The 22,459-nt window shown below is 46.4% G+C and overlaps 1 protein-coding gene across 3 annotated transcripts in view; it reads left to right on the forward strand.

The window, feature by feature from the left end:
• The first annotated feature begins 683 nt into the window (after positions 1-683).
• Positions 684-22,459, forward strand: part of ITGAL (integrin subunit alpha L) — a 52,752-nt gene continuing 30,976 nt past the window's right edge. For 2 of the 3 annotated variants that reach the window (XR_009544993.1, XM_060173040.1), the window contains exons 1-10: positions 684-741; positions 9,013-9,134; positions 10,280-10,382; positions 11,392-11,486; positions 11,597-11,664; positions 13,577-13,694; positions 13,791-13,921; positions 16,444-16,589; positions 20,478-20,610; positions 22,027-22,177. Coding sequence is in view for 2 of the 3 variants with exons in the window: in XM_060173040.1 (XP_060029023.1) it covers positions 704-741; positions 9,013-9,134; positions 10,280-10,382; positions 11,392-11,486; positions 11,597-11,664; positions 13,577-13,694; positions 13,791-13,921; positions 16,444-16,589; positions 20,478-20,610; positions 22,027-22,177 (1,105 nt within the window). In the remaining variant the exon portion in view is untranslated. Of the gene's footprint in view, positions 742-9,012; positions 9,135-10,279; positions 10,383-11,391; positions 11,487-11,596; positions 11,665-13,576; positions 13,695-13,790; positions 13,922-16,443; positions 16,590-20,477; positions 20,611-22,026; positions 22,178-22,459 lie in introns of those variants that run through there. The other variant, XM_060173041.1, reaches the window with a different exon arrangement.

The raw sequence follows: 22,459 nt of genomic DNA on the forward strand, positions 1-22,459 counted from the left end.
ACTGTCTAACTGACTGTGCTACCACCTGTCACCCTCCATCTACCTCCCTCTTCTCTCTCAATTTCTTTCTGTATCTCTACTAAATAAATAAATATAATTATTTTTTTAAAAACGAAAAAAAAAAAAAGCCCTGTGTTCACCTTCAAAGAAGACAGAGGACTTGGGTCATCCAGCTCCCCGGCTCGATCTTCAAACACCGTCTCCCCAGGCCCCAGAAGCCCTCCAGCCTGGTCACTCGCCAGTGGGGCAAGTGTGAGTTCATTTGCACAGATCTCATGAAATAGCTCTTGGGAGTGGAACCACGGAGCCTCACTGTCTCGAGAGAGCCAGCCAATGTGGATGCTGTCTGGCCTCAGTTCCCTAGCCCCAGGCTCGGTTCTCAGTCTGACCAGACGTCCCCAGGCCCACCCTCCCTCACCTGAAGCTGCCCGGGAATGGCCTACTCTGGCCCTCACATTCTAGAAACTTACCGCTTCCTGGTAGCTCATAGCTTCCTCAGGCTTATAGTCCTCAAACGGAAGGGGGAATTATTCTTGGTTTTGTTTTCTTATACTGGAAACCATACCAGAGTACATAAATGAGTGTGTGCTTGGCGGCAGGAACCTAGTGTCAGCTGCTAGCCAGGCAGTGCTGACAGCTAAGTCCCTTCACTGAGTCATTTCCAGAGGACACTGCCTGGGAGCACAGTAGAGCGAAGACTGAAATGACCATCTCTCCGAGTGCCAGGAGGATGTGTGCCAGGTATGTGGGGGGCTCTTTAAAGGGGAACCTAGTCTGGGAGATGGTGCAGTGGCTAAAACGTTGGACACTCAAGCATGAGATCCTGAGTTTGAGTCCCGGCATTACATGTGCCAGAATGATGCTCTGGTTTTCTCTCTCTCCTCTGCCAGACACCTGGAAGGGTGTCTGCTTTGCTGTGTCCCTACCAATCTGAGGGACATTTTGGTGCTGTGCTGTCTTTCCCTCTGTCTCTGTCTTTGTATTTGAAGCAGTAAAGCAGTAAATCAGTGATGATGACCAAACAAGTGGGGATGTGTGTAGGAGAGGGTTAGGAGTAGGGGTACTTCTTTGAGATGATACTCCTAGCTGGTCATATGATTTTTTTTCTTTTAGATTTGTAAAATTCTACTTATTTTCAGAAAAGAGTCACAAAGAAAAGACAGAGAGAAGAAGAAGCCTGGAGCAAGGCAGGAAGCTGGCTTACCTGGTAGAGTACACATGTTGCCACGCACAAAACCCCAAATTCAAGACCTCAAGCACCACATGGAAACTTCCCCAGCAGTGGAGCAGTGCTGTGGCATCTCTCCTTCTCTCTCTCTGCCTCACCCTCTATCTACAAAAGAAAAAAAAAAAAGAAAAAGAAAAAAGTGGCCCACAGGAATAGTACAGTCATACCAGCACTGAGCACCAGAGATAGCCTAGTGGAAGAGAGAGAGAGAGAGAGAGAGATATGGGGAGGGGGTAGGCAGAAGTACACCAGTTAAGCACACATAGTAAGAAGCACAAGGATCCAAGGGAGATTCTGTGGCACCAGAGGAGGCTCTGGTGTTGTGGTCTCTCTCTCTCTTTCTATATATATAAATATATATATATATCAACTATTTCATTTAGAGAAAGAAAGCAGGAGAGAGCCCCCTCCATTATTATTCCCACTATTATTGTTTAGACACACACACACACACACACACACACACACACGGGGGTTGGGAATCACAGCACCAAAGTATCATTCAATGTGGTGGAAGCCAGGCTTGAACCTGTGGCACACACATGACAAAGCGGTACATTAACCAAGTGAGCCATTTTGCTGGCTCTCCACCGGTTATTTTTAATATTTATTTATTTATTTTCTCTTTTGTTGCCCTTGTTTTTTATTGTTGTTGTAGTTATTAATTGTTGTTGTTATTGATGTCATCGTTGTTGGATAGGACAGAGAGAAATGGAGAGAAGAGGGGAAGACAGAGAGGGGGAGAGAAAGATAGACACCTGCAGACCTGCTTCACCACCTAGGAAGCGATTTCCCTGCAGGTGGGGAGCCGGGGCTTGAACCGGGATCCTTATGCCGGTCCTTGTGCTTCGTTCCACATGCGCTTCACCTGCTGCACTACCGCCCGACTCCCCATTGGTTATGTTTTCAAATATTTATTTATTTAAGGTAGAGAGGGAGAGAGAGAGAATAAGAGCATCATTCTAAGCACATTCTATGCCAGGAGTTGAACTCAGGACCTGATGTTTGAAAGTCACCTCTGTTCTGCCTCCCCCACCTGTCCCCCCAATTTTTGTGGCACTTCCATGTGGTGCTGGAGCCAGTGACCCGTCCACTGAGCAATTTGTTAAGTGCTCTCTAGGTTTTTTTTCCCAAGATTTTTATTTATTTTTCAGAGGTGGGGGGAGAGAGAGAGAAAGGGAGAGAGGCAGAGAGGGAGAGGGAGAGGGAGAGGGAGAGGGAGGGGGAGGGGGAGGGAGAGGGAGAGGGAGAGAGAGAGAGAGAGAGAGAGAGAGAGAGAGAGACTATACTATGCTATAGTATGGGATGCTAGGGATCGAATTTAAGACCTCTTACTTCCAAGTTCAGTGCCCTGCTTACCACACCACCTCCCAAGCCTTCTCTAGAGCCCACTTCTGTAAGTAACATTTGAATGTCAAAATATCTATTCTGTTTGTAACTTCAGACCCAAAGAATTGGCTTAGATGGGAATTGGAACTGCTCTAAGAGAAGCAAAGAAATCTTTTGGATGTCTGATTTTTCTCTAGCATTTGGAAACGATGACCTGATATCCTTTAATTCTGAGAAGCCAGTCTGCTTGTGGCTGTTTGGTGGTAGATTATAAGTAATCTGATCTGGGGTCTGGGTGGTTACTTACCAACAGAGCCCACACACTACCATGTGCTAGGACCCAGGTTCAAGCTCCTAGTCTCCATTTGCAGGGGGGAAGCTTCACAAGCAGTGGACCAGGGCTGCAAGTCTCTCTCTCTCTCTCTCTCTCTCTCTTAATTTTTAATTATCTTTATCTATTTGATAGAGACAGTCAGATATCAAGAGGGGTGGGGGAGATAGAGAGGAAGAGAGACAGAGACGCCTGCAGCCCTGCTTCACCACTCATGTGACTTTCCCACTGCGGGTGGGGACCAGGGGCCTGAACCTGGGTCCTTGCACACTGCAATATGTACGCTCAACCATGTGTGCCACTGTCAGCAATCTCCTCCCTCCCTCCAGAGCACTGGTCAGCTCTGGCTTATGGTGGTGCTGGGGATTGAACCGGAGACCTAGAGTCTCAGGCAGGAGAGTTTCTTTGCAGAATCACTGTGTTTTCTTCCTTGCTCATGCTCTATCACTCTTTCTTTCTTCTTCCTTGCCCCATCCCTCTCTATTTCTCTGTCTCTGTGAAAGAAGGAAAAAGAAAGAGAAAAAGAAAGAAAGAAAGAAAGAAAGAAAGAAAGAAAGAAAGAAAGAGAAAGAGAAAACAAAAGGAAGGAAAGAAAGGCCGCTGGGGGGTGTTGGAATCTGGAATCATGGTATAGGCACAGAGCCCCAGTGATATCTTTGGTGGCAGTAAATAAATAAATAAATAAATAAATAAATAAAAATCTGCTTGGAAATCTTTCCTGAGGATAGTCTCACTGGAAATGGTAGGTTGAATCAGCATTTTCTGACAGCAGAGGAATCTGAAAGTCTTACCATCTTCCCAGAAACAAATGCAGTTCCTCTATTCTCTCCCGTTCTTAATGATGTTGGTTTATGTATTTATTTATTTTTACATTTTAAAATTATCTTTATTTATTTATTGGCTAGAGACAGCCAAAAATCAAGAGGGAAGGGGAAGATAGAGAGGGAGAAAAACAGAGACACCTGAAGCCCTGCTTCACCACTCATAAAGCTTTTCCCTTCCGGGTGGGGACCAGGGACTCGAACCTGGGTCCCTGTGCATTATAACATGTGTGTTCAACCAGGTGCGCCACCACCTGGCCCTTTGGTTTATTTATTTATTTTTATTATTTATTTATTTATATTATTTTTTCTTTTTTCTTTTATCTATTTATTATTGGATGGAGACAGAGAGGGAGAGAGACAGAGAGACACCTGCAGCTCTACTTCACCACTTGTAAAGCTTTCCCCCTGCAGGTGGGGACCAGGGGCTTGAACCCAAGGCCTTGCAAATTGTAGTGTATGCGCTTAACCAGGTGTGCCACTGCCTGGTCCTTATTTTATTATTATTTTTTGTTTGTTTAATTACTCCAGTTATGCATATCCTCACTGGAACACATTCAGACAAGACAGAAATGTACACACTTTCTTCTGTGCAAGAGAAGCCCATTTAGGGTTTGGTGATGTGTCTTTCCTGACTTATTCACCCAACTAATTTGTCTGCCATTTGCTTACATATTTATTCATTTACTTTACCAGAGCACCGCACAAGCACCGCACAGCTCTTGGCTAATGGTGTTGTAAGAGTGCTGTTGGGGAGCCTGGAAACTTCAGACATGCCAGACTTTTTGCATCACCATTGTGCTGTCTCCCCACCTTCTTCTTCTTGCTTTGTCACTTTTTCAGATAGAAACCACTACGACCCTGGGTCCATGCTCGCAGAGGGACAGAGAATGGGAAAGCTATCAGGGGAGGGGATGGGATATGGAGATCGGGTGGTGGGAACTGTGTGGAACTGTACCCCTCTTATCCTATGTTTTTAATTTTGTTTTGTTAATGTCTCCTTTCTTAAAGAAAAAAAAAAGAAATCGCATTTCATAAAACCCATTATTTGAAATTGTATAACTTAGTGGTTTTAAACAGATTCCCAAAGTCGTATGACTAATATAACTAATGCAGAAATATTTCATCACCCTCTCCCCCATATGTACTAAGTATTCCTTCCCACAACCTCATTCCCTCTGGTCTACTTTCTCTTTTGCTATTCATTTATTCTGGACATTTGGTCTAATGTGATCATGAACACATGGCATTTTTGTGCCTGGCTTCTCTCATTTAGCATAACAACAAGGGTTACTCATGTTATAGCCCATATCTTGAGTTAATTCCCTTTTCATGACCAAATAATATTCTACCAGGTGTGTGTGTGTGTGTGTGTGTGTGTGTGTGTGTGTGTGTACCACATTTTTGATTAAGGGCATTAATTTGGGATTTTGTATAAACTTAAGTTTTGAAATCTTTTGATTTATATTTAGCAATAACAATGTCATATGGTAGCCTGACATTTAACTTCTTTTTTTAGAAACTGAAACTGACTTTCATAGTAATTGCACCATCTTGCAGCCTCACAGGCAATGCCCAGTAGTTCTCCTTGCATCTCTTCACCTTGCTCTTTTTTTTAAATTTGTTTATTTATTTACTTTGGATAGAGATAGAGATTAAGAGGGAAAGGAGAGGGAGGGAAAAAGAGAAAGATAGCACTGTTCCATCACTTTTGAAGCTTTACCCTCATTGGTGGGTCTTGAATATGGGACCTTGTGCACTGTAATGAGTGCACTCAGTCTGGTGTGCTACCACCTGGCCTCCCAGCCTCCCTTGCTTCTTTCTTTTCCTTCCTTCCTTTCTTTCTTTCTTCCTTTCTTTCTTTTTGTATAGGACAGAGAGAAATGGAGAGAGGAGGGGAAGACAGAGCGGGGGAGAGAAAGACAGACACCTGCAGACCTGCTTCACCGCCTGTGAAGTGACCCCCCTGCAGGTGGGGAGCCGGGGGCTCAAACCGGGATCCTTACGCTGATCCTTGCGCTTTGTGCCACCTGCGCTTAACCTGCTGCGCTACCGCCCGACTCCCTGTTTCTTTCTTTCTTTCTTTCTTTCTTTCTTTCTTTCTTTCTTTCTTTCTTTCTTTCTTTCTTTCTTTCTTTCTTTATCTTTCTTTCTTTCTTTCTCTTTCTCTCTCCTTCTTTCTGCCATCCTGATGTTTGTGAAGTGTTATCTTGTTTTTTTTTCCAGGTAAATTAAACTTTATCGGACACAAAAACATGTTAGGAGAGAGAGAGAGAGACAGCGAGAGAGAGAGATGGAGAGAGGGAGAGAGGGACAAGAAGAGAGAGAGAAGGGGGACCCGACCCACTTACAAGCTAGATGGTCACATGGTGGTATGGTGGTCCTGGGAGAGAAAAGACTATGCCCCCAAAAGTTCACCCCTTTAAAGCCAAAGGCTCCACCTATACCTGCAACCACTCCCATTTCTGGGTGGTCCCTTCTCTCCCTCAACATTCCTCCCACTATGTCTTGTCCTTATAGTAAAAGGGATTAATTAATTAATTTTTTATTTTCCCTTTTATTGCCCTTGTTGGGGGATTAATTTCTTTTTTAAAATGTTTTTTTTAATATTTATTTTATTTATTTATTCCCTTTTGTTGCCCTTGTTTTATTCTTGTAGTTATTATTGTTGTTGTCGTTGTTGGATAGGACAGAGAGAAATGGAGAGAGGAGGGGAAGACAGAGAGGGAGAGAAAGATAGACACCTGCAGACCTGCTTCACAGCCTGTGAAGCGACTCCCCTGCAGGTGGGGAGCCGGGGTTCGAACCGGGATCCTGATGCCGGTCCTTGTGCTTTGCGCCACCTGCGCTTAACCCGCTGGGCTACAGCCCGACTCCCTGGGGGATTAATTTCTAATTTTATTCTTCTTCTTCTTCTTCTTTATTTTACCACCACTCTGGGGATCGAACCTGGGACCTCTCACAAGCAAATCCTGGGCACTGCCCTTACCCTATCTCCCTTGTCTCTCTTAATTTGGTTTTGATTTGCATTCTCTAGCGACAGATGGTGTTGAGCATCTGTTCATTTGCTGAGTGGCCATTTCCACATCCTTTTTGAAGAAATGGCTCTTCACATGTCTTGCCCACTGGGAAGGAGTCGGGCGGTAGCGCAGTGGGTTAAGCGCACGTGGCGCAAAGCGCAAGGACCGGTTTAAGGATCCAGGTTCGAGCCCCCGGCTTCCCACCTACAGGGGAGTCGTTTCACAAGCAGTGAAGTAGGTCTGCAGGTGTCTATCCTTCTCTCCCCATGTCTGTCTCCCCCCCCCTCCATTTCTCTCTGTCCTATTCAACAACGACAACAGCAACACAATAATAATAATAAAAACCCAAACTGGGTTAGTTGTCTTTTTAAAAAAAATTTCCTTTTTAAAAATATTTTATTTATTTGTTTTCCTTTTTTATCATTGTTGTGGTTGTTATTATTGTTGTCGGATAGAACAGAGAGAAGTGAAGAGAGGAGGGGAAGACGGGGAGAGAAAGATAAACACCTGCAGACCTGCTTCACCGCTTGTGAAGCAACTCGCCTGCAGGTGGGGAGCTGGGGGCTTGAACCGGGATCCTAATGCCGGTCCTTGCGCTCTGCGTCACCTGCGTTTAACCCGCTGCGCTACCGCCCTACTCCTGAAACTTTTTATATATTCCGGATAGAGGTTGTGAGGGCTATCTGGCTGCAACATCTGTCACCCCATTGATCCTCAGGGTTGATTCGGCTCATCTGGCTGGCTAGGCGGGTGTCCCCTTCCTCTTTCAAAGCTCCATGTGTATCCCTCCCAAAGCTATGTGCTTGACCAAAAAACGATGGCCTTCCCTGAAGAGAGACGGGCTGGTCTTCAGTCGAGGGTATACGAGTAGATTCTCTCCCCAGCTGGAACCTCCAAACAAGTTCTCAAGTTCTAGGTAGAGTCCTGAATCATACATATGCTTTTTAAATGTTTTCCCTATCCTGTGAAATTTATTTATTTATTTTTAATTTATTTACTGTGGTCCAGCTAAGGGGTCAGTGGATAAAGCCTTGGACTCTCAAGCATGAGGGTCTGAGGACAACCCCCAACAGCATATGCACCAGAGTGACGCTCTTTTCCTCTCTTCTTTTATCTCGCTCATTAACAAACACATAAAATCTTTTCAAAAGATTGATTTTCTGACATGAAAGAGAGCCAGGACATCACTCTCCCACATGAGATGATGGGGATTCAACTAGGGACCTTATGTTTTCAAAAGATTTGTTTGTTTATTTATTTGTTTGTTTCAGAGAGACGAGGAGAGAGGGTGAGAAACTGAGTGTCACTCTAGAACATGTAGATATTGGAGACTGAACTCAGGACCTCATGCTTGAGAGTTAGCAATATTTTATCCACTGAGCCACAACGCAGGCCAAGAATTTCATGCTTTTAAGTCCAACTCTCTAACCATTACACCACCTCCTGGGCCACCTATTATTTACTTTATTTTATTTTATTTTATTTTACTAGAGCACACTACTCAGCTCTGGTTTATGGCAGTAGGGGGACTGAACCTGGGACTTTGGAGCCTCAGGCTTAAAAGTCTCTTTGCATAACCATTATGCTATCTACCCCTGCCCATATTTTTATTATTTTTTTAAAAAAATTTTATTATCTTTATTTATTTATTGGATAAAGATAGCCAGAAATGGAGAGGGAAGAGAGAGATAGACACCTGCAGTCCTGCTTCACCACTCGTGAAGCTTTCCTCTTGTAGGTGGGGACCGGGGGCTCGAACCAGTGTCCTTGGGCACTGTAACATGTGTGCTCAACCAGGTGGGCCACCACCCGGCCCCCATATTTTTATTATTTTTTAGAATGAAAATGTTGTATATTTTGCCCTTCTTCTTTAACCATGGATCTTGGACCTCCTTCAATGCTATCTCACCTCTCTTGTGTTCCTAGCTTCCTTCCTTCCACCTTACTCTTTCTTTGTGCCCACATCACATCCCATTGCAATGGGAGCCCAGCTTGTCTTGCAAGCCCACTGCTGAGCTGGTATGTTGACAAAAGATGCAACCAGCAGGTCTTAGGTAGGAGATGCAGGCAGCTGATGGCCCTGTTGGCTTCTGGATGCTATGAATATACAAGCGGGCACAGGAAACTCTAACCTGCTCACACTTCCTCTCTGAACCCACGCGGTTTCACAACCCCTCCAGTCACTACTCCCCCCCCCAATGTCACCACATTGGAGCTTCTGTGAGAAAGTCCCATCTCAAGAGGCGGCAGGGCACTATCATTTCCTTCTTCCATCTCATCTAGGCAGCCAGAAAGTCCCAAGGGGCCCTCTGAGATTAAGCCCAGGTCAAGGCCTTCCAGTTGCCCAGAGATGAGCTCCTGCATCTTCCTAGTCAGGCTGCTGCTGTTGGGGCCTCTGCTGTTTGGTACGTTGCTGGGGAGGCTGGGGAGGCTGGGGAGGCTGGGCAGGGGAGGGGTTGGGGAGCAGGCATGTGTCTGGGGCTGGGGAGGTTGAGCAGCTTTGTGGAACTGGAGTGAGTGAGTTAGTGGTTGCTCTGAAGGAGAGAGCATTGTGGTGCTCTGGCATCCTGGGGGAGTGGGGGAAGGAAGAAAAAGAAAGGAAGAAAAGAAAGAAAGAAAGAAAGAAAGAAAGAAAGAAAGAAAGAAAGAAAGAAAGAAAGCCAGAGCACATAGAGTATTGACAAGGCCCAGAGCATAAGATGTACAGGGAAGACCAAAGCAACAAGAGTTAAGAGGCAAGAGAGCAGGCCCTTCAAAAGGCAGGTGTCTGGTGGCACCTGGGGCCAGTGGGGTCCACCATTCCCACAGCGTTGCCTCCTGTGCCATCTAAGCAAGGCTGGGATTCCACCCGGGCATTGAGAGGGTCAGTGTATTTGACATCCTGCAGTGCCATGGGGTGGATGCCCAGATGAAAAGCAGACGCAAGGAAGGGGAGCTGGGAAATTTGCAATGCTGTCTGGGATATCTGAGATGGGGGCCAGGCGTGGGCAAGCGAGATGGCATGATGGGCCATGGTGCGGTGGGGAGTGAGGGAGGGTGAGGGAGAGGAGGTGGCCTCAGAAGAATTAGGGAAACTTGAAAAGCCACAGTGTGGAGGAGGAAGCCCAAAGTTACTTATCTGGGTTCTCTGGGTATAGGGGCCCCAGGCCTAAGGGAGAAGTGGGAGTGTGGGGAGACGCACCCTGCCTTGGGGCATCCCCATATTGTGTCCTCCTGGGAACCTGGTCACCTTCTGTGCCTCTGGGGGCCCCTCGGTCTGTCTCCTCAGCTTTGTCATCCTTCCTTCTTTGTTGAGAAGCCAAACAGGAAGTCCTTGGTGCTCCCAGGCCCTGCACTGCAGAGTCGTGCTTCCATATTTCCTTGAATCAAGTGCCCCAAGGGGAAGTTCAGAGCCCAGGAGCAGGCTGAGCCCTGCCTGGTGTGTCTCTGGCCAGGGGGAAGGGACATAGGGTTCTTGTGGTCAGTTGCAGCTTGGGTATGTGGCTGAAGATCCCGGCCAGAAGTGGTTCCTGGGCAGAAATGGCTGACCAGCCCCTCTTGCCTCCCTCAGCCCTGGCCTCCAGCTACAACCTGGATGTACGGCATGTGCAGAACTTCTCCTTCCCGCTCGCTGGCAGGCATTTTGGGTACCGAGTCCTACAGGTTGGAGATGGGTGAGCTGCTGCCCCAGTCCTCCCTGCCCTGCGCCCCAGGCAACCCAGACACCCACACTGGATTGACCAGCAGGCAAAAGTGCAGGCCACAAGGCCCTTCCCGTCTGGGAGAGCCTGACAATCAGTGGGACTGAGGTAGGGCAGGGTGGGAGTGGAAAGCCCCAGCAGCCAAGTCCATACAGGCTGAGTCAGAACCATCCAGGGTGGTCACAGCACCATATTCAGTGTCCAAGAAAAGGGGAAACACCACAGCCCCTCAGACACTTTACTACACGTCCTAGGATCTTGACTCTGACTAGACAAAGGTCTTGAAGGCAGAGATTACATTTCTATCCTTTAAAAAAACAGGTTGCTTGTTTTAAAATATTCATTTTTAATTTGATAAGACAGAGAGAAATTGGAGAAGGAAGGGAAACTAGAGAGGGAGAAACAAGACATCTGCAGACTTGCTTCACCACTCATGAAGCTTCCCTCCTGCAGGCAGGGACCGGAGACTTGAACCTAGGTCCTAGCACATGGTAACATGTGTATGTATCCAGGTGCACCACTGCTTGATAGCCTCTTATTTATTTATTTTTAGTGAAAAAGAGAAAGACAGAACAAGCTTAGCTCTGGCTTATAGTGGTGTTGGGGATTGAACCTGGGACCTCAGAATCTCAGGCATGAAAGTATTTTTATAGAACCATTAGGCTGTCTCCCCAGCTCTCCTTTTTAAATTTTATTTATTATTTATTTTATTTTTTATTGTTGTAGTTACTATTGTTGTTACTGATGTCATTGTTGTTAGATAGGACAGAGAGAAATGGAGAGAGGAGGGGAAGACAGAGAGGGGGAGAGAAAGATGCCAGATTCTCTGCCTGGGAGTCACTATGGAGAGAAGGTGGCTGAGGTCCTCCCTACCAGGGAGCTACCAAATCGCATTCAGATCGTAAGGGGAGCCGAGCTCCCTTAACTGGTAGAGGGAGGGGGGTAGATACCATTCCATCTCACCAGTGGGATTTCTCACCAGGATTGTTGTGGGAGCTCCCGGTGAGGGGAACAGCACGGGGTCTCTCTATCAGTGCCAGCCGGGATCTGGGACCTGCCAGTCAGTCAGCCTGAGTGGTAAGTGGTTGCAGAGAAGGGGGAGTTGTTGGGTTCAGGGGAATCCAGATGCCCACTGACACCCCCTGGATCGCCTGGGATCCTCCAGACCAACTTTGTGCTGCCTATAGGTTCCAACTACACCTCCAAGTATTTGGGAATGACGCTGGCAACAGACCCCACAAATGGACATCTTCTGGTAAGACTCTGTTTTGACGTGGTGTCAGCTCTACTGTCAGCTTTCTGTTTTTGATCTGCATTTCCCTAGTTAGTGATGTCTAATCCTTTGTCATGTACCTTTTGATCAGCTGTTCGTCTTCTTTGAAAAAAAATTGGATCATTTTCCCATTTAAAAATATTTATTTGGGGCTGGGTGGTGGCACACCCGGTTCAGCACACATGTTATAATGTGCAAGTACTCAGGTTCGGCACCCAGTCTCCACCTATGGGGGAAGCTTTGCAAATGGTAAATCAGTGTTGAAAGTGTCTCTGTGTCTCCCTTGCTTCTCTATTTCTGTTGAATAAATAAAGATAATAAATTAAAAAATTAAAAATATATTTGATTTTGTTTGTTTTATGAAACAGAGAGCTAGGACAGGGCCAGAGCAGCACTCTGGTATATGATGTGCTAGGGACTGAACTTGAGACTTCATGCTTTTTAAGTTCAAAGTTCAACCAGCCTACCACCTCCTGTGTCACTGATGAACTTTTGTCTTTAACTTAAATAGCAAGGACTCCGTTTTTGTTTTCTTTCAGTAGTTTGCCAAGGCTTCACACCTCCTTAGTTCTACCATTCCTAAAGAACTTTATTTCTTTCCTTCTTCTTCTTCTTCTCCTCCTCATCCTCCTCCTCTACCTCCTCCTCCTCCTCCTCCTTCTTTTTATTTTTTTACCAGAGCAAAGCCTGGTAGAACTCAACTTTAAAAAAAAAAAATTTTAGGGGGTCGGGCGGTGGCGCAGTGGGTTAAGCGCATGTGGCGCAAAGCGCAGGGACCGGCGTAGGGATCCCAGTTCGAGCCCCCGGCTCCCCACCTGCAGGGGAGTCGCTTCACAGGCGGTGAAGCAGGTCTGCAGGTGTCTATCTTTCTCTCTCCTTCTCTGTCTTCCCCTCCTCTCTCCATTTCTCTCTGTCCTATCCAACAACGAATTGCGTCAACAAGGGCAATAATAATAACCACAACGAAGCTACAACAAGGGCAACAAAAGGGGGGGGGGAATGGCCTCCAGGAGCGGTGGATTCATGGTGCAGGCACTGAGCCCAGCAATAACCCTGGAGGAGGAAAAAAAATTTTTATTTATTTATTTATTTTCCCTTTTGTTGCCCTTGTTGTCTTTTTATTGTTGTTGTAGTTATTGTTGTTGTTATTGATGTCATCATTGTTGGATAGAACAGAGAGAAATGGAGAGAGGAGGGGAAAACAGAGAGAAAGAAAGATAGACACCTGCAAACCTGCTTCACCGCCTGTGAAGTGACTCCCCTGCAGGTGGGGAACCGGGGGCTCAAACTGGGATCCTTCTGCCGGTCCTTGCGCTTTGCACCACCTGCACTTAACCCATTTGAAGATGTATTTATTGCTTGCTTATTTATTTATTTCAGTTTTTGATAGAGGTAGAAAAAGGAAGAGATTGAAAGAAAGTGTGTGAAAGAGACCACAGTACCAAAGCTGCCTTCAGTGCAGTGAAGGCTGGGCTCAAAACTGAGCCACACTTAAGACAAGGCAGCATGTTATCCAAGTGAGCTATTTTGCCGACTTTACTATTTATTAATGAGAGAGAAGGGAGAGAGAGAAGAAGAAAGAGAGAGAGAGAACCAAAGTGTTAATTTGGCAAATGTAATACCAAGGATTGAACTCAAGACTTCATGTCTAAGAATCCAGTGCTCTGTCCACTGCACCACTTTTGGACTGCTTCTTTTTATTGTAGTTGTTGTGGTGGTTGTTGTTTATTTGTTATTGTCAGGGCTTCACTGCTCTGGGATGATTTTTTCAGAAGGAGATGGAGGAAGAGAGGGAAAGACACCACAGTACATGAGCTTCCTCCAGTGAAGTGGTGGCTGGACTGGACCATTCAGCCAGGGAAAATACCAACTCTGTTCCCTGTGTTCCCTTCAGGCCTGTGACCCTGGGCTGGCACGGATGTGTGACCAGAATATCTACCTGAGTGGCCAGTGTTACCTCTTCCACCAGAATCTGAGGGGTCCTGAGAAGCAAGGGCGCCCTGGCTATCAGGGTGAGGAAGTGGGGGTGTCACTGGGTGACAATGCCTCCTGGTAGCAGCCTATGGCCTGGGACACTTGACCAACCTCATTGCGTTTGGTCTCCGCAGAATGTATAAAGGGCAACGTTGACCTGGTATTTCTGTTCGATGGCTCCGGGAGCATGAGGAAAGATGAATTCCATAAAATCCTGGACTTCATGAAGGATGTGATGAAGAAACTCAGCAACTCTTCCTACCAGGTAAGCACTCTCGCTGGGATTCCTGGCAGTGGGCAGTAGAGCCGGAAGTAATTTGCTCCCCTCTTCTCTTTCTTGCTGTAGACTGGCTCCTTCGGTCTCCTTAGTATCATATGGGTCAGTAGGAAGCACTCAAAGACATATGTTAAAGTTCTGGAAAGGGGGAAAGGGAGGCCCAGTGGCGGTGCCTCTAATAAAGCACACATATTATGTGTCCAAGGACCCAGGTTCTAGCCCCTGCTCTCTACCTGCAGGGGGGAGGACTCATGATCAGTGAAACAGGGCTGCAGGTGTCTCTGTCTCTCTGCCTCTCTATCTCCTCTTTCCCTCTCAATTTCTGTCTCTACTCAATAAATCAATAATTAAAATGGGGGGGGCAGGCAGTAGCGCAGCAGATTAAGCACACATGGCCCTAAGCACAAAGACCAGTGCAAGGATCCCAGTTCGAGCCCCTGGCTCCCCACCTACAGGGGGCTGGCTTCACAGGCGGTGAAGCAGGTCTGCAGGTGTCTATCTTTCTCCCCCTCTCTATCTTCCCCTCCTCTCTCCATTTCTCTCTGTCCTATCCAATAACAATGACAACAATAACAATAATAAGAACAACAAGGGCAATAAAATGGAAAAAAAATAGCCTCGGGAGCAGTGGGTTCATAGTGCAGGCACCAAGCCCCAGCAATAACCCTGGAGGCAAAATAATAATAATAATAATAATAATAATAATAAAATGTTTTGTTTAAGTTCAAGAAAAGGCTAGGGAGACAGCATAATTAGACCAAAAGCCTTTCATGACTGAGGCATCAAAGGTCCCTGGTTCAATCCCTACCACCTCCATAAGCCAGGGTTGAGCAATGCTCCAGTAAAAAATAATAATAATAATAATAAGTAAATAAGTAAGATCGCAGTTGCATGTTGACACACCTGGTGAGTGCACATGCTACAATGCACAAGGACCCAGGTGCAAGCCCCCAGTCTTCCCCACCTGAGGGGGAAGGTTTCATGAGTGGTGAAGCAGAGCTGTCTCTCTTACTCTCTATCTCCCCCTTCCCTCTTGATTTCTGGCTGTCTCTATCCAATAAATAAAGATAACTGGTAGTGCAGCGGGTTAAGCACATGTGGCACAAAGCGCAGGGACCGGCGTAAGGATCCCGGTTCAAGCCCCCGGTTCAAGCCCCCAGCTCACCACCTGCAGGGGAGTCGCTTCACAGGCGGTGAAGCAGGTCTGCAGGTGTCTATCTTTCTCTCCCCCTCTCTGTCTTCCCCTCCTCTCTCCATTTCTTTCTGTCCTATCCAACAGTGACAACAACAATAATAACTACAACAATAAAACAGTAAGAGCAACAAAAGGTAATCAATCAATAAATAAAATTTTTAAAAAGATAACAAAAAATAAAGATCTAGAAAAGTCATTACTCATTTTTTAAAAAAAGATTTTATTTATTCATTCTTGAGAAATGATAGGAGAGAGAAAGAACTAGACATCACTCTGTTACATGTGCTGCCGGGGACTTAACTCAGGACCTCATCCTTGAGACTCCAATACCTTATCCACTGCACCACCTCCCGGATCACTTTTTTTTTTTTTTAACCAGAGCCTTGTTCAGCTCTGGCTTATGGTGGTATGGGAGATTGAACCTGGAACTTTTGAGCCTTAGGCATGAGAGTCTGTTTGCATACACATTATGCTATCTACCCTCTGCCCACTCATTTGTTTATTCAGTTAGCTTATTGGGATCTCACCCTTGTGAGATTCCCCTGCTCCCAGCAGACATTATTTTTCCTTTTAATTTTACACACAGCAAGACAAACAATGAAACCTGGAATGTGCTCACAGGTCAAATGTTCTACCTGCTGCTCAGTTTTCATGGTTCTCTCTCTCTCTCTCTCTCTCTCTCTCTCTCTCTCTCTTTCCCCACCAGGGTTATACTGCTGGGGCTCAGTACCTACATGACCAACCCACCATTCCTGACAGCCATTTTTTTCCTTTCTTTTTTTTTTTCTTTCTTTCTTCATAGGAAAGAGAGAAATGTAAAGGAAAGACAGTGAAAGGGAGAAAGATAGACACTTGCAGACCTGCTTCACTGCTCCTAAAGCAGCCCCTGTAGCTGTGAATCGGGGTTTTAAGTTTGGATTCTTGAGCATGGTAATGTGTGTCCTTAACCAGGTTCACCACCGCCCAGCCCTCAGTGAGCAAGAAAGAACAGAAGGGAGACAGGCAGACTCTAACAATGCACTAGTATATTCAGTACCAGGAACTGAACTCAAATTGTGTGAGGAGAGGTGTTGACTGAGGCCAGCAGAGGGAAAGAACAGGGCTCGGGCCAGAGCACTGTTGAGGGAGCAGAGGTTTGCTCAAGGCTCACTGCAAAAACGTCATGTGTTGACATGCTGCCTCCTCGTCAGCAGTGCGATTTGGGCAGGGCTGGACAGCCGAGCGGCTCAGGGCCTGCGGGAGGAGCAGAGTGGAACAGACAGGTGGGAAGGGCTGTGTGACAGTGAGCGTTCTGTTGCCTCCTTGCTCTCTCTAGTTTGCTGCTGTCCAGTTTTCTTCCACCTTCAAGACGGAATTTAACTTCTTGGATTATATGAAGCTGAAGGACCCTGATGCTCTTCTGGGCCAAGTGAAGCACATGGCCGAGCTGACCAACACCTTTGGCGCCATCAAATATGTTGCGTGAGTCCCTTTCCTGGGAGAAAGTCCCTTTGGCAGTGCTCCAAGTGCACTAGTTTCTTCCAGGGCAGAGTGCTGGGACCTAGCCACTGAGAACTCAGCCACTGGGTCCAGCATGGGGTGTGTTGTTCTAAGAATTCAGCTGGAGCAATGTGAGTCCCGGTTATTCTTTATTTTACTATTTTTTAAATTTATTTATTATTGGATAGAGACAGAGGGAAACTGAGAGTGGTGTGGGAGAGATAGAGAGGGAGAGAGATAGAGAGACACCTGCAGCCCTACTTCATCACTTGTGAAGCTTCCCCCCTGCAGGTGGGAACCAGAGGCTTGAACCTGGGTCCTTATGCACTGTAGTGTGTGCGGTTAACCAGGTGTGCCACTGCTTGGTCCCCTGAATCCAGTTTTTACCAGCTTTGGCTTATGATGGTGTTGGGGATTGAAGCTGGAACTTCAGAGCCTCTGGCAGGAAAGTTTTTTGCTTAAATCACTGTACTATCCCTCTTAAGACTATAGTTTATAGTGATAAAAAGAAAAACAGAAAATGGACAGAGAAGTTAACATAAGAAGGCAAACGACTTTCCTGCCTGGGGTTCTGAGGTCAGTTCTGTCTCTGTTTATTGCCAACAGGGTTATCACTGGGGCTCAGTGTAGCCATCTGTCTCTCTCTCTCTTCCCTCACCCCTTTATTTGATAGGACAGAGAGAAACTGAAAAGTGGAAGGGAGAGGAGAGAGAGACAAAGAGATACCACGGCACTTGCTGCACAGCACCCCCTGCAGGTGGGGAGCAAGGAGTCTCAAACCTGGGCCCTTGTGTATAGTAATGTGTGTGCTTAACCTGGTGCACCACTACCCAGCCCCTGAGGTCTTACTTTTTTTTTTCTTTATTGACGCCTCACTTTTAATCCTTGGCCCTACCATAAGCCAGAGAGAGCTGTGCTCTGGAAGAAATTAAAAAAAAAAAAAAAAGAGGAAACTACTGGGAGGATGGTTCATATGAACCCTTGGGTCAGGAAGTATTTGCAGGTCTCATGAAGGACTAGAGCCAGACTTGGAAAGTCATCAAAAACCACAGCAGCTGCAGTGGAGCCATCCCAGACAAGACACCACTCCTGAAGTCAGTGTGTGAAGCCAAATCTGAGTGGCAGTATCTTTGAAGAATCCTTTAAGGGGTTCAGAATTGTTCATTATGATCACGACCCCACTCTACCCCACTCCCAATATCTGCACCAACTCGCTTTGGATAAAGTGTGTTGAAGGACCATATTGTGTATTTCAATTGACTGATTAATTATTTTGTCATCACTTGGGATTTCACCACTCCAGGATGGCAGAAGCAGAGGCAAAGACAGAGATAGAGGCTGAGGCTGAAGCTGAGGTAGAGGCAGAGGCTGAGACAGAGATAGAGTCTGAGGCTGAAGCTGAGGTAAAGGCAGAGGCTGAGACAGAGACAGAAACAGAGGTAGAGGCTGAGGCTGAGACAGAGATAGAGGCTGAGACAGAGACAGAGACAGAGATAGAGGCTGAGGCTGAGACAGAGACAGAGATAGAGTCTGAGGCTGAAGCTGAGGCTGAGGCTGAGGCTGAGGCAGAGGCTGAGGGTGAGGCAGAGATAGATGCAGAGGCTGAGGCAGAAACAGAGACAGAGGCTGAGGCTGAGGCTGAGGCAGAGACAGAGACAGAGACAGAGACAGAGACAGAATCTGAGGCTGATACAGAGAGAGACAGAGGCTAAGGTAGAGGTAGAGGCAGAGAGAGAGAGAGAGAGTGCCTACAGAATTGAAATTTTCTTCAGTACAGTGGGAGACAGGCTTGAACCAAGGTCCATGGCAAAGTGGCACACAATCCAAGCATTATTTCCATTTTAAAACAATTGTTTTAAATTTGTTAACTTTTTTATCTGATAGGACAGATATTGAGAAGGAAGGGCTGGGTTCAACCCCCTGCCTCACCAGAAACCAGAGCTGAGCAGTACTCTGATAAAAATGAATAAATGAATAAATAAATAAATAAACCTTTTGTGGGGGGACTCAGCATAATGGTTATGCAAAGAGACTCTCATGCTTGTGAGGGAGGGTGATAGAGACAGAGAACAACCCTACTTGTGCAGCTTTCCTCCTATAGGTGGGTTCCAGGGGCTTGAACCCCGGGCCCTCATGCATGGTAACACGTGCACTTAACCAGGTGCACCACTTCCTGGCCCCTTTCAACACACTATCCAAATGAACTGTTTTGTCATTTCATTTCCATTTCCATTTATTTCATTTCACTTCACTTCACTTCATTTTATTTCATAGCTGTTTCTTTAATGACAGAGAGAACCAGAGCACTATGTCTACTTGTGTGGAGGCTGAAGGAATTTTTTTGCAGAGAATCAAAAATTTTGAGAGAATCAAAAATAGTTGACAGCGAGTCTGTCACCCTCCATTTTCAGCTCCACTGGCTTTGGCAGCTTCCAGGAGCGTTTCCACCTCCCCTCCACCTTGGCCATGAGTTGGCTGTCCTTGAGCTAGTGCCAGAGGAAGACTGAGGTGGTGGTCAGAAGTAGATGCTCCCACTAGAGCACTGAGTCTTCAGAGGCTGTATGTGAGCAGTGCAGGCACTTGGGGCCTCAGCTGACCCCATATTCGGTCCCCTCTTCTTTCTTCCATATCACAAGCACTGAGCAAAGCTAACCAGAACCTTTCTGTGAGGAACTCGACAGCCCCATCCATCCCCAGGGTCCTCCTAGCAGAGAGTTAAGGTGCCTGTGGGTGAGGGGGGCTGAGGGGGGTGAGGCAGAAGAGAGCCTCCACAAGCTTGCCGTGAAAGAGTCCATTTTCTTCAAGTCTGGAGCCCAGAGACAGAGAGGGGAGGAGCAATACCACAGCCCTGCCCCACCACTCAAGAAGCTTCCCTTTGCATCATGGTGCTCCCGTGTGGTACTGGAGGCTTGAACCTGGGTCCTCTCACATGATAAAGTGTGTGCTCTATTGGGTAAGCTCTTCTGTCCATCCCCCACCTCCAAAAAATAAATAAATAATAAGGTTGGTGAAATACCAATAGTTCACTTGGATAGTGCACTGTTTTGCCATGTATATGACCCAGGTTTGAGCCTGGCCCCCACTGTATTGAAGGAAGCTTTGGTGCTGTGGTCTTTTTCACTCCTCTCTGCCTCTCTGCCTTCTCTATCAATCAATCAAATAAAATTACAAAAACTTTTTTCTCTTGCCTCCAGGGTTATCCCTGTGTCTCAGTACTGCCAATAAGGATCCACTGTTCCTAGAGGCCATATTTTCAATTTTTTTGACTGGACAGAGAGAAATTGAGAGAGGAGGGGGAGGTAGAGAGGGAGAAAGATAGACACCTGCAGACCTGCTTCACCACCTGTGAAGCCACCCCCCTGCAGGTGGGGAGCTGAGGGCTCCAACCAGTATCCTTGTGCAGGTCCTTGCGCTTTCTACTTTGTACACTTAACCAGTGCACTATTGCCGGGCCCCCAGTTTTTTGTTTGTTTGCTTGTTTTTTACACCAGAGCACTGCTTGACTCTGGTTTATGATGATGCTGGGGATTGAACCTGGGACCTTTGGTGCCTCAGACATGCAATTATTATCTTCTCAGCCCAATCACCAGCCTTTCTAGGTGATTTAGGGGGAACTGCTGTATGGCAGCTGTGAAGGTGGGAAAACTCTCACAAAACCTCCCCTCTCTACCCCTGGGCTCAGGGACCAGTGCTGGACCAGTTCAGGTAAGCAAGCGGGATGGCAGCAGTGGGAGGTCACGGTGAGAAGCTGAGTGCTGGAGACATCACTGGAGACCGTGAAGTGACAGCAGGGCCTGTGGGTGGGGATGGGAGACTTCAGCTGATTTTTTTTGGGAGGGATCTCTCACATCCCCCCTTCCATGAACACAGGAATGAGGTGTTCCGACAAGACTTGGGGGCCCGACCAGATGCCACCAAAGTAATGATCATCATCACAGACGGTGAAGCTTCCGACCATGGCAACATCGATGTGGCTCAAGATATCATCCGCTACATCATCGGGGTAGGACAATGCCCCAGCCTCTGGCAGCCCCTGGCTGTCATCTTCCTCTCTACTTTTTTTGTTTAAAGATTTGTTTGTTTGTTTATTTATTTATTTATTAGGGAGAGGGGAGATAACAATGGTTGTGCAAAAAGATTCTCATACCTGAAGATCCAAAGTCCCAGGTTCAATTCCCCAGCATTGTCATAAGCCAGAGATTAACAATGCTCTAGTAAAAAAAAAAAAAAAAAGGTGTCAGGCAGTAGCTCAGCAGGTTAAGCGCATGTGGCACAAAGCGTAAGGACCAGCATAAAGATCCTGGTTCAAGCCCCAGCTCCCCACCTGCAGGGGAGTTGTTTCACAAGTGGCAACAGGTCTGCTGGTGTCTGTCTTTCTCTCCCCCCTCTGTCTTCCCCTCCTCTCTCCATTTCTCTCTGTCCTATTCAATAACAATGACATCAAGAACAACAACAATAACTACAACAATAAAACAAAAGTGAATAAATAAATAAATCTAAAAAAAATAAAAAGAAAAGGAGAGAAAGAATGAAATGTATGTATTTACTAACTTAAGAGAGAGAAAGAGAAAGAGAACCAGAGCATCACACTGGCATATGTGATATTGGGACCTCATGCTTTTAAGTTCCAGTGCTCTAGCCACTGTACCACCTTCTCCTGTTTCCTTTTCTCGCACGCCAATTTCTTTGCCACCAAGGTTTCCACTGGGGCTGGGTGCCAGCACAGTTCCACTGTTCCAAGCAGCCATTTCTTTCTTCCTTTTTTGATAGTGAGTGAGGTAATGAGATATAGAGAGGGATAGACAAACAGAGAGGAGGAGAGACACCTACAGCACTGCTTCACTATTCGTGAAGCTTCCTCTGCAGATGAGGACTGGAGGCTTGAACTTGGATCCTCAGGCATGGTAACCTATGTGCTCTACTGGATATGCTACCATCTGGCCCCCTTGCTTTCCTATTTCTGAATCCCACTCCCCATTCTTTTTTTTTAAGGTTGGTTTTTTTAAAGTTATTTATTTATTTATTTGTTCATGAGAAATGATAGGAGAGAGAGAAAGAACCGGACATCACTCTGGTACATCTGCTGCTGGGGATTGAACTTGGGACCTCATGCTTGAGAGTCCAAAGCCTTATCCACTGAGCCACCTCCCCGACGGACCACCTTTTTTTTTTTTAACAATTTACTTATTTATTCATGAGAAATGATAGGAGAGAAAGAACCAGACCTCACTCTGGTACATGTGCTGCCAGAGACTGAACTCAAGACCTCATGCTTGAGAATCTGTTTAATCCACTGAGCCACCTCCCGGACCACTCCCACTCCCCATTCTTCATGGGGTCCACGGTCTTGTGAAAATAACAGACACACTTGGTCTGAGATTCAAGAGGTGCAAGCTCTTTGTCCTTTGCCCCCTCCTAGATTGGAAGGCAATTTAAATCCAAGGAGAGTCAAGAGAAACTCCACATATTTGCCTCGACTCCCATAACAGAATTTGTCAAGATTTTGGACACATTTGAGAAGCTTAAGGATCTATTCACAGAACTGCAGAAGAAGATCTACGCCATCGAGGGTAAGTGGAAGGCCATAGGGAAGTGAGGTTGGGAAGGTACATTCAGAAACTCATCCAGGTGGCCAGGATGGTAGCACAGTGAGTACAGCATTGGACGCTCAAGCTTGAGGTCCTCAGTTCAATCCCTGGCAACATGTGTACCAGAGTGATGTCTGGTCTTTTCTCTCTCTCTCTCTCTCTCTCTCTCTCTCTTACCTTTCTCATAAATAAATAAATACCTTTAAGAAGGGAGGCAGCAGGGGTAGACAGCATAATGGTTATGCAAAAAGACTCTGATGCCTG

This window comes from Erinaceus europaeus, chromosome 15 (genome assembly GCF_950295315.1).
Source record: "Erinaceus europaeus chromosome 15, mEriEur2.1, whole genome shotgun sequence".
NCBI classification, from domain to species: domain Eukaryota; kingdom Metazoa; phylum Chordata; class Mammalia; order Eulipotyphla; family Erinaceidae; genus Erinaceus; species Erinaceus europaeus.